The sequence below is a fragment of the Podarcis filfolensis genome, assembly GCF_964270895.1.
Source record: "Podarcis filfolensis genome assembly, chromosome: 8".
Lineage (NCBI taxonomy): Eukaryota > Metazoa > Chordata > Lepidosauria > Squamata > Lacertidae > Podarcis > Podarcis filfolensis.
This window is the reverse complement of record NC_139611.1, coordinates 34,350,764-34,362,855: the sequence shown is the minus strand read 5'-3', so window position 1 is coordinate 34,362,855 and position 12,092 is coordinate 34,350,764. Positions and strand designations below refer to the sequence as shown.

Genomic DNA, 12,092 nt, shown 5'->3' with positions numbered 1-12,092 from the left:
ACCTGTGCCTCCATGGACAGCTGTGAGTCCAAAAAGACTCCCAGGCTGCGCACCTGGTCCTTCAGGGGCACAGTTACCCCACAAGATGGCAACAGTCCAGAAGTGGTCCAAAACTGTTCAGCCAGCTCAAATAATATGGAAAATGTTTTTTTTAAAACCCGGGCAAATAAAATCAACTGGTGCCAAAAAGAATTCAATGTTGAGGGCCACCACTGAAAAGGTCCTCTCCTCCATGGATGCATAATGCCTCTGGTCCTATAGAACATTCTTACAATTGCACTGTAGAAGGTTTAAAAGAGGAGCAGGGAATCTCAGGCCCGGAGGTCAGAAGCATCCCTGCCGTGTCCTGTAACTGCTCCTTGGAGCTCTCCTTAGGCCACACCCCTTCCCTCCAGGCCACACCCCTCACCTATCCTTGCTTCACACCTTGAGTGCTTTTGCCTGGCTGGAATCCATCCATGCCTGTACTTTGAGAATGCCTTTTGCTTGTCTGGATGGAGGGCAGAAAGAGGAATGTGAAAGTATGGAGAAACTCACCTGTATGAAAGGTTAAAAAATAATGATGATTTGTTGCCCTACCCACTTTTCTCTCTGGCCCCACCAATCCCTGGCACATGGCCCTCAGAAAGTTGCCCAGAAGGGAAAGCGGCTCCCAGACTAAAAAAAACTTCCAATTTCCTGCTTTTATGTATTTAATTGGGCTTTGTGGATTGTAGTACTATTTGCTTGCCTAGTTTTCACGTGGGACGGGCCATGTTTGGCTCATCATATTAATGTAATTAGCAGGGAAACTAATTGTGCTAATAGAGACATAATGGGGGGAGGGGCACACTAGTCCCCTATTCCAACGCAGAGCAAGAAAACAGGCACCATCTCTCTTAAACACAGAATATGTGGAACAGCACACACTGAAGCTTCTCTCCTGGTTTCATTACTGCAGCAAGTGCCTTCTCGACAAAGAGCAAATAAACTGAACCAGGAAGTCCAAACACAGCTTCCTTCTTTGGTACAATAAAAAAGAGAAGTTGGCTGATAAGATGTAAAGTGAAACTTGGTACGTTTGGACATTTTGAGAAAGCAGAAACGCAGCTGCCATGAAGTTCTGGAGACTCTAAAAACCATTGTCAGGGAAACAATTTCTAGATTATTAACCAGGTCAGTATTTTATGTCTGTGATCTGTGGGTGGCCAGGTAGCAGTTAGTAAAATTAGTTAGGTATTTGTTACAGAAATGTGTGATATATATATATATACAGTATATGGGGAGAGGGGTGTTGGTTTCTGCCTTTTATTAATTCCTTTGTTAGCTAGATCACTGAATAATTGAGCAGTCCTTGCTTGCTCTCTGGCCATGTCTGGGAAGAGCAAGATGGCAGAAACAGTGTGGCAGAGGAGGAGAGCAGCTGAACACAGTGGCAAGGAAGGGGCAAACTGACTCAAAAAGGGGCCCCTGAAGGTGCCACCCCAAAAGAACTTTGAACCAGCTCTGTGTTCAGGGTTCCTGCCAACCAGTCTCCTCCACAATACTGTTGGCAGTAAAAAGCTCAAGCAGGGGCTTTCCAGAAATGCCTGGCTGTCCTCTGGATAGTGGGCAACGTAGAACCTTGCATGGTTGTAACCAAGATTTATTTTAATGGGTGCAGGCTTTATGTTAGGGAGGGCAGAACTGAGATCTGTGACGCAACTGATCAGTTAATTATTTTTTATTTACTTACTTTAGGGGGGCAGCTGCCTCCCTGCCCACACCCAAGGAACCATGGAGTCTGATCCAGAACTCTAGAATGTGAGGCTACACTAGGATACATAGATTACTTTAGAGATGATTGCAAGTGTGAACATTAATGAGCAGGAGGTGGGAGGAAAGGGAGAGAAAAAAATGGTCCGCAAGTTAGTAGGCTAACTGCTTTTCCCCCCCACATCTTAAAGGTGAAATTCTTGTTAATGACCATTTGTGGAAGCTGCTGCTTTTGCAAGTTTAAAGCTGATTGTTTGCATTGATTTCCCCTCCCTCCATTAATGTGCCACCTATGCCAAAATGACAGGCTCTTTATTCACGCTGCTTTTGAACACCTTCGGAAACGTGGGCTTAGCTATTTGAACTATAGCAATTACTAGCGTGTCACCAGTTCGGCGGCCGACTGCGGCTATGAAAGGTTGAAGGCTTGAACGTGAAACCTACTTTTAAAAATGGCTCGTTTTTCATCTGAAGTGGCTTTGGGGGAGGAGGGGACCTGGTCCCAGTTTGCTTAGTTAACTCACAATGACAGTTTGATGTTGTGTTACATGTCAGAGGAAGAGACGTAGGTGGCTGTCTCTGCGTTCCACCATACGGAGGCACATTTATAACAACAAGCTGTCATGATCCGCACACCCAGGGGAGTGGTGCCACACTCTCTTGCTCCTTTCTATATGAGTCTTCACCTGGGTTTGCTCACAGAGGCAGGGATCTGCCTCCACTCTCTATATGCCAGGATAGGGAACCGTTTTTCAATTCAGGGGCTGCGTTACCTTGTGGGTCACATGCTAGTGGTGGATGGGGCCAGAGGCAGACTTATGACAGACTTATGTTTGGTAGCAACATTCGTCCAGCTGCTATTTTTCTTTTCTTCTCTGTACAATTACTAAGCTCTGGTTTCCTTGTTTGGGTATCTTTTGCTACTTGAAATATAAAATCATTTAAAAAACGAAATGACGTCAGTTCAGTTCATTGCCTGCCCTTCACCAGCAAGTCCCGAGGGGGATTGCGACAATCTGAAAATCAGAATTTAAAAGTTAAGAGTACAGTAACAGGAGTAGGGTGGGCCCTGAAAACAAGTGTCAGAAGAGGTCCCTTTGCTTGCCTGCACTGAAGACAGAGAGATGTATGAAGGTGTATGTTGAGACCCATTTTTAGGGAAGATTTTTATGGGGCCCAGAGACATGGCGTAGGGCACAGACAAGTGGGAAAGTACACGATTTGCCCGAATCCTTATATCCCAGCTCCATCACTGAGATAATCTGCAAGAGCATCACTGATCATTTCTCGAGTTGGTGAGATTCGGTTGACAACAACCAGAAACTGTGTCTTTAGAGTCATCAGTTCAGTAATGTGGAATACTCTGCAAACAGAGATTCAGCACACACCTTCTGTTTTAACTTTTAAATGCCTGCTGAAAACTTTTCTACTCCATCAGGCCTATGCAGGCAATTAAGAGGGCATCATCCCACAATGGTTAATTGATGTCTGTTTTAAATTTTAATATGTTTCTACTGTATGGTCTTTTACATATTTTTGTTGTAAACAACTTTGATTTTTTAAAAAATGAAACAGCAGTCTATTTCTGACAGCTCCGCAATGGAGGAAGGCCAACCTTGCTTACAAGACCATCAGAAGGAGGTCCAAGGGGTTATAGCCGAGTCTGCTGAAGACACCCACTCAGATGAAGGAGATGGCTATGAAACCCTAACTTCATTTCAGCCAACCCAGGAGCAGACAGAACCCACTGACATCTCAGGTAATGCCTGGACAGGTGACTATGCAAGTCAGGGGTGAGGAAACCTCAGGTCCAGAGACCAACTGTGACCCTCATAGAAGCCAATTCCTAGTGGTCAATAAAATAAATGAGGGGGCCAGCCCCTCAAAAAAGTTGATGGGCAATGCCATTCAAATGGTGTGCGTGCACCATGTCAAATGATTGATTATGTGGGGCAGGGCTTACCTGCCCCCCCCCGATTTATTCAAGTTAGCACCGCTGGTGTCCCTACAGACCACTCTGGACATTGTGACCCTCCCCAGGCCACATTCTTCCCGAAAAATTCCGAGAACTGTAGTCTTTTACTGGTGCTGAGAGTTGCTAGGAGACCCTTATTCCTCTCACAGAGCTCTCACTATTCCCAGAGTGGTTTAACAATCAATCCCTCTTTCCGAGGGACTCTGGAGTAGCCCTATAATGTTCTACTTTTAGTGCAATAAAACTGTTGTCTATGGAAATGGTTTCATATTGGAGGAGTCATCAAATTAGGAGAAAGGTTTCTATTATGTCTGAAAACAGGACCCATACCTAAGCAATTTCCCAAGGATCTATCTGTACAGCTGCATACACACTTTAGAGCACTTTAGAACATATTCCCCAACCCCAACCCCCAAAAGGACTCAGTAAATATATACATTCTTTTAGGTGACGAAAGAGTCCAAAGTCCCAACTCTTCCATGACAACTAAGGAACTCCAAGAATACTGGCGGAATGAGAAGCGCAATTTCAGAGAAGTCAAGGTCCTTTTCGAAATCCCATCAGCCAGAATTGTAGAGAAGCCCTTCTCTAAATATGTGGTAAGCAAATGTAAGCCTGTACGGGTGAAAACATTTGGAGACATTTTGGCCAAACCACACCACTGTTCTACATGTGATGTCATACGATGTCATGTGCGAGGCATGGCTCAGCCAAAAGGGGTTTGGCAGGCACCACCAATCCACCCTTTGCAAAGTAATGCGCACACAGCTTTGTGTGAACCAACGATCCGCTTGCAAAGTGCTCTGAAAAACCATCACTCTGAAAAATAGTGCTCTGCCGGGGGCTTCAGAATGCCATTGGAAAGCATTCTGCAACATAACGCTCCCTGACCACCTGTCAAACATGGCTTGCAATGCAGGGGGCAGGAGATAACGGTCTAGCAGCTCTAGCCCATCAGCCAAATCCAGTTTCCTACCTCAGGCTTTGACAAATTCATGGAGAATAAGGTTATCACCAGCTAAGAACCACTATGGCTATGTTGTACATTATACCTAAATTGTCGGAGGCAGTAGGTCTCTGAGCACCAGTTGCTGGAAATCCTAGTGGGCAGAGCGCTGTTGCATTCAGGACTTCTTGCTGGCTTCCCACAGGGATCTGGTTGGCCACTGAGAACAGGATGCTAGACTAGATGGGCCTTTTCCAAACAGGGATATTTACGATCATTTCTGCAGAGTTCAGAATCTGCACTGAATGGGGCACCACAACTACCCCTCTTTAAGACTATTTCAAAACATGTTAAGGCAGCCCTACTGAGTTTGGGGGGCCCCTCCTGCTCATTCTGCTGAGCGGGGGCCTGGGCATCTGCTCCAAAGTCCATGTCCTGATGGTGCTGCTGGCTTCAGTAGTGCCAGCCTTCTTCCTGAGCCACCAAAGCTTTTCTCAATTGTTTCATTTGTGTGTTGCCCGCTAGACGTACCAGATCCTCATCATCCAGACGGGCAGCTTCGACAGCAACAGATCAGTGATTGAGCGTCGGTATTCAGATTTCGAAAAGCTGCACATGAATCTTCTGAAGGAGTTTTATGATGAAATGGAGGATATTGCATTTCCCAAGAAGTGTATGACAGGGAACTTCACAGACGAAATCATCATCGAGAGGAAGTTAGCCTTCCAAGATTACTTGCGGCTTCTGTATTCCATGGAATACACCCGGACATCTAGAATATTCATTGACTTCTTAGTGAGACCGGAACTGGAGGAGGCCTATAGTTGCCTCCGGGGAGGACAGTTTACCAAAGCTTTGGAGGTACTTCTGGAAGTTATAGCTCTGCAAGAGAAACTTGTCAAGCATCGGCCCACCCTATTGGTCCCAACTCTCTGTGCCATAGTCGTCTGTCACAAAGATCTGGAAAATTCCAGAGGTGCCTACGAATTTGGAGAGAAAGCTTTGCTACGCCTTGAGAAGCATCCTGGTCACAGGTACTACATGCCCCTGCTGGAAACAATGATTTCCTTAGCATACGAACTTGGCAAGGACTTTCTATACTTCCAAGAGAAGATGGAGGAAAGGAAGGCCAAAAAACGGCTAACTAAAATAGTGTCCCTAAAAGAACTTGCAGTTCAAGAGTACATAGACTGAGAGAAGCTGGAAAAGGTGCAGAAAAGGTGTAAAGACAATAATTAAGCAATTGGCACACCTTCTAGAAGGATGAAAGGCGAAAGCCTGTTTGGGACTTTTTTGCTTAGGCCAGAGGCAGGGAGCCTTCTTTCAGCCCAAGGGCCACATTTCCTGATGGGCAACTTTCTGGGAGCCAAACTTATTTCATTTATTTAATACAATTTATATCCCGCTTGATTGTAAAAAAAACCACAACAACCTCAAAGCAGTTTGTAAAAAGAAAAAAAACTATTAGATTATCAGTAGCAACAGTTAAAAACAACTTTTTAAGACATTCAAAAAATAATAAAAATCAGTAGAAAGCTAAAAACCAAATTAAAGCAGATGTCAGCATTCTGCATTTCTAGATAGGCTTATGTAAACATAAATGTTTTTTAGCAGACTGAGAAGAGTACAGTGAAGGGACCTGCCTAATGTCAATAGGCAGGGAGTTCTAAAGTGTGTGTGTTGCCACAAAAAAACACTGATCTCTTACAGATGTGGAACAGGTATTATGTGGCACCTGCAACATGCCACTGGCAGGTGGGGCTAGAGGCAAAGGTGTGTGATGATAGAGGTGTGACTCTTACCTTTGTGCAGTATAAGGCAGAGGTTTCTACATAAAATGTACCCACATTAAATATAATATCCACATACCCATGTTTGCATCTGCCTCCATCCACCACCACCACCATGTGGCCCCTAAATGGTTGCCCGGGAGGGAATGTGGCCCTTGGGCTGATAAAGGTTTCCCATCCCTATTATATGTGAATAGTATTTGCTGCTTTCCTTTTCTGTGAATTATCAATAATTGTTTTGTATTGTTTTGTATTGCAAGGAATCCTATTAGAACCTCCCCTTAGAAGCTGGTTGGTTGGTTTTTATTAAGCAGTTTATACATTTATCTAAATGAATAAATAACATCCATATTGACCACACTGGTTGGAATTTGAGTCCAGCAATATCTGGAGGGCCGCAGGTTCCCCAGACTGAGGAGAAAAGCAGTTTAACAGCCAGCATTTCCCCGAAGAACAGTTGGGATTTGTAGTTTGGTGAGATTTCTGCATTAGGGCTCCTGGGCATAGAACTACAGTACCCAGAATTCCCTAGGAATCACTCTCATACCAATTTACATCTGAGATGAAGATACGCCTTCTGTCTGGCTGTTGGGGGGGGGGCGATGTTTGCACCACCTGGAGCCTCAGCTATGTTGACTCTCTCTTGACATATTAATAATCGGTGTCAGTCAGAACACCAGTCTGGAGCCGTTTCATCTCAAAAGAAATAGGAGATGGCTAACATCTGTCTTGTGCTCTTTGCAAGCCTCAGAAAAGCACATTACAAACAAACCGCCACGGCTGCACACACCCCGCTCCCCAAAAAGGAAATTTAAATAAAATCTGGGCAGACAGTTTTGAGCAGCCTCTGGGATTTGAACTACAAGCAACTTAGTTTGGGCCTATTTCCATATCAATTATTACATCATTTGAGCCATTAAGTAGATAATAGTGCAGGCATCTCTCTCTGAAACAGCAGATGACGTCCCTGAGGCAGCTTCTGAAACACTAGCAGGCAAGTTATTCCCTGCACAAGGTATCATTTCACATACACAGGCTCCTGCGCTCTTCCCCACTTTTGCCTCACAATCAGTGCTCATTAGCTGGTTATTCATTTTGTGCTCCCCCTGCCCGCCCAGCCCTCCACACTGTTTGTTGAAGAATGCTAATGAGTTTCACTCACTAGAGTCATCTGGAATTATTGCTGTGCCTGGCAATCCATACGCTGTCCATAGCACATTGATCTCTGGACCTGTTTGCTGGGGGAATCACTTGCTAGGTTGAAAACCAGGGTGCAGGGGACCATGTGATTTCCCCAAGGCCCCCAGCAATTGCAAGACTGGGTTGGGAAATTTTCCCAGGGTTCCCTAAAACAAACTCTGCAAACCAAGCTCCTAGATCAGGGGTCAGCAAACTTTTTCAGCAGGGGGCCAGTCCACTGTCCCTCAGACCTTGTGGGGGGCCGGACTATATTTTGAAAAAAAATATGAATGAATTCCTATGCCCCACAAATAACCCAGAGATGCATTTAAAATAAAAGCACATATTCTACTCATGTAAAAACACCAGGCAGGCCCCACAAATAACCCAGAGATGCATTTTAAATAACACATTCTACTCATGTAAAAACACGCTGATTCCCGGACCGTCCGCAGGCCGGATTTAGAAGGCGATTGGGCCGGATCTGGCCCCCAGGCCTTAGTTTGCCTAACCATGTCTCCATTCCTAGATGCAATGCGACACTTTATATCTCCAATAGAGGGAGCTGTGTCAAACATTTTTTATAAGAAGGCAAATTAAGAATTAGTTCCAATTTAATCCACCTACCCCAATTCATTCTTGCTCTTGTTTCCAATAAATCAGTAATTCCAATATTACCAGCTGGGCGGGACTGAGCCGTGGGCAGAAGTCTGGAGTGAGCCAGAATTAGGAGTCATGAGAAACTGGCCGATAGAACTGAAGAGTAGATCTGATCTAAAGGACAAACCAGGCATTGGGAAAGAAAAGCAAGTCAAGGATCAAAATTGGTGAATAACCATGAATGCAAGAACTCACCAGAGTTCAGGATGGCCCTGCTGCTCAAGCCAAACTCAGTTGTCACAGGGAGCCCTTTTATGTTCCTCTTTGTCTAAGAGGCTCCAATGGCCAGCCTGGGTGGGTGGAGTCCGTCTAGGACCTGAAGGTATTTCACTGCAAACCGGCCACCTGCAGTTCAATGGCTCACCACAAGGGGGAGCTGTACATTGATCCAGTAGTTCCTGGTTCATAGATCATAGAAGGGACCCTGAGAGTTTTCTAGTCCAACCCCTTGCAATGCAAGACTATGCCCCTTGGCATTATCAGCACCACGCTCTAACCAACTGAGTTGTTTCAGGACACCCTCCTACTTCCAAAGTAAATGGAAGAGGGTCCCACTGTGTCTCTGGATGATTCATTGCTATAGGTTGGTCTCCTTCGCACCAAATACGGAGAAGAAGAAGAAGAAGAAGAAGAAGAAGAAGAAGAAGAAGAGGAGGAGGAGGAAGAAGAGTTTGGATTTGATATCCCACTTTATCACTACCCGAAGGAGTCTCAAAGCGGCTAACATTCTCCTTTCCCTTCCTCCCCCACAACAAACACTCTGTGAGGTGAGTGGGGCTGAGAGACTTCAAGGAAGTGTGACTAGCCCAAGGTCACCCAGCAGCTGCATGTGGAGGAGCAGGGAAGCAAACCCGGTTCACCAGATTACAAGTCTACCGCTCTTAACCACTACACCACACTGGCTTTCTCTGAGAGACGTCCTCAGAGAAATCACACCCAGAACAGTTACTCACACTGAAACACAGCGGGTGAACTCTTCATTGACAGTTCTTACTTTTAAATGTGTTAAAGTAAAACCTTTTCTAGCATCAGGACGGAGCGTGCCTCCCACTTTAATTCCTAAAAGCAATTGTGCCCATGATCGGGAGTTTGGAAAATGTCACAGTAATAAACAGTTCACACCTATGATTAACGCTTATACCACTAGAGGGCACTGTCGCACTGACTGAACCCATGGCTGTAGGCATGCACCACAAACTTAGCACTTTAAAAAAAAACTTTTTTAGAAGGCAGAATATTGGAAAGAAAGAATTTCTACTCCAAAAGGCTAACATTTAAATTTTTAATGCACGTATTTTTTTATTTTTTTTAATCAATTCCATTGTGAGTTTTGGATGGGAAAGCTTACCTTTCTAGTCGTCCTTAAGGACAATTTAACATATCCCTTTATCAGGAAGTTGTATGAGCCAGGCTAGAAAGCTGAAAGGGAAAATATTCTTGCAGGCTTTTAGACCTGGTGAGTTCAAAGCCAGAGACACTGCAGCGCTTCGGCTCCAGCACTGCCGTTTCCTTCTGATCAAAAGCAGCCAAAGTAAAACTTGCAACTCTTTAAAGAACTATCAAATAATGAGGGGAGGAGAGGAGCAAAAGTAAACGAACTCTTTTCTGCACGGTTGAAGGGAAAGTGGAGATCCAGCGTTTTCTTTAGCTAACATGTTAGCCGGGGTTAATAAGTCACCTGTCACCCTCGCCGACAGACTTCCATTCAAAATGGCAAACTCTTACCAGGACACCTGCAAAGGGTCTAATTTGGGCCAAGATTCAACCTCTCAACTTGTTTTTACTGCTGAGGATTCTAATGAAAACAGTGCCACAAAGCATATGCAAAGTGCTTTCCCCTCATCACCACTGCAGGACTGAAGTGGGTTATCTGTCAGACACCCACCCACCCCTCTGAAATAAAAATCCGTTAGTACTTCCGAGTCATAACAGCTGGTGTTGTTAGTGGTTGGAGTGTTGGACTAGGACCTGGGAGACCAGGGTCCCAATCCCCACTCAGCCATGAACCTGGAAGAAGGTTTACTGGGCAAGATCTCCCAATCAACTATAATTGTGCGACCTGTTTTTGCGGGCATGTGACCGAATTTCATCTGAACATGGTGAAAATCTGGAAGGGCCCAATATATCTTCTTCTTGCATAACACTAGAATTCATGGATGGAAGAAAGAACTTCTTCACACTGCACATTGTTAAACTACAGAATTTGCTCCCACAGGAGTCACAAACTTGGACGGCTTTAAAAGATTACAGCTCTTTTTTGCTTCCATGGTTGGACGCAGTGTGCCTCTGAATGTCAGCTACTGGAAATCACAAGTGGGGAGAGCTGCTATTTTGCTTAGATCCTACTTGTGGCCACTGTGAGAACAGGATGCTGGACTAGGTGAGCCATTCGCCTGATCTAGCACCCTCTTCTTATTTCCTTAAAGCCCCATCTACTCCCAGTTTTTTCTTCCAACAGCCATGAGCTTGATACCTCAGGGAGCTCCATAAATGAAGAGAGGTGCAGCTATCCTAATAATATTTTTTTATTTGCTTCATCTATATTCCACCTTTTTCTCCAAGGAGCTCAAGGTAGAGCGCATGGTACTTCCCTGCTCAATTAATCCTCTCAACAACCCTGTGATGTAGGTTAGGCTGGAAGGAAGTGACTGGTCACCCAGTAAGTTTCATGGCTGAGTGGTGACTTGAACCCTGGTCTCTCAGGTCTTCGTCAAACACTTTGCAGCTCTAGAAACACAACACTAGAAACATAATGAAAGTGAATTAACTCTTACTTTTTAATAAGTGGCGTCTAAGCTGGACTGCACATGCAGACATCAGCAGTGACACTGTTGGGGGAAGATGCTCTTTTCAAGTACCGGGGGGGGGGGCTGTTATGCTTCACCGCCACCAAGTATACATTTCAAATTCCAGAGAATAGCAGCTTTCTTTTAAAAAAAGAAAAAAAAAAGATGTTTCTACACCTTTTGGGTGGTGCAAAGGGATGAAGGCTCTTACATTCTTAGCCACTGGCAGGGGGGTTGATGCTGCAGTGGCAGGTATGAGTCGTGCAATCTCAAAGAATCAGCATCTTGCTGAAATGGTGTTGCTACCTGAAGAATTAATGATGGCAGCACGTTCTTCATGGGGAAACCACAGGGTCTGGAGAGGCCCCCAGTTGCACTAAGGAGCACAAAACTGAGGATTTGCACAACAGCAACTTAAGGGTTGTCCATGTAATAGCCATTGACAGGTCATGAGTGTGTCACATTCTTCAAGAGCGAATGGTTATGGAGCCAACAGGCACCATCCCAGCTCAAGAGGAAGCTATCAGTAGGCATGGGGGGACCCCGAAGTTTGCAGAAGTACAAGAAAAACCAGCAGAAAAAATTGAAACTCAGAAATACAATTTGATTTGGAGTTTAATACTAGCCTAATGAATTTGCAAAATTTGCAAAACACCAATATCCTTCAAAGTTTGCACTTCTCTGAATTTTGTGGCGCAGTTCTCTAACCAAATAACATGTACAAAGGTGTGCTTATTAGGCAAAGGTGAGCAAAAAATGCACATATTAGTGGAAATAACATTATAGTGGGGGAAACTGAGCGCATATTAAGAGAAAATTGCACTAAAGCGCTTGGGAATTTTCACGAGGCCTGTACTTGGGGCGGGGGGTAGTTTTCTTTTAACTCCTCAAACAGATGCAGAAATGTAGAGAAATGAACTTAAGACTGAAAAACCAGAACCTGAGAGAAAGTGAAATGGACAAATCTTTCCATCTCTAGCATGGGAGAACAGCCACATGAACCTACGCCCTGGATGGACTGC

General features: G+C 44.7%; 1 protein-coding gene across 2 annotated transcripts; it reads left to right on the top strand.

Moving 5' to 3' along the window:
- Window positions 1–1,038: 1,038 nt before the first annotated feature.
- On the top strand, window positions 1,039–6,800 carry SNX20 (sorting nexin 20; the record flags this gene model as incomplete). 2 transcript variants are annotated; one of them, XM_083626096.1, is made up of 4 exons in its annotated part: window positions 1,039–1,155; window positions 3,327–3,493; window positions 4,157–4,308; window positions 5,181–6,800. In XM_083626096.1, the coding sequence occupies 3 exons, from the start codon at window positions 3,334–3,336 to the stop codon at window positions 5,847–5,849; spliced, it is 981 nt and encodes a 326-aa protein (XP_083482222.1). In that variant the 3' UTR covers window positions 5,850–6,800. The 2 variants fall into 2 exon arrangements, with proteins under 2 accessions (XP_083482222.1, XP_083482221.1); XM_083626095.1 differs by lacking the exon at window positions 1,039–1,155 and having other exon boundaries at window positions 3,301–3,493.
- Window positions 6,801–12,092: the final 5,292 nt, after the last annotated feature.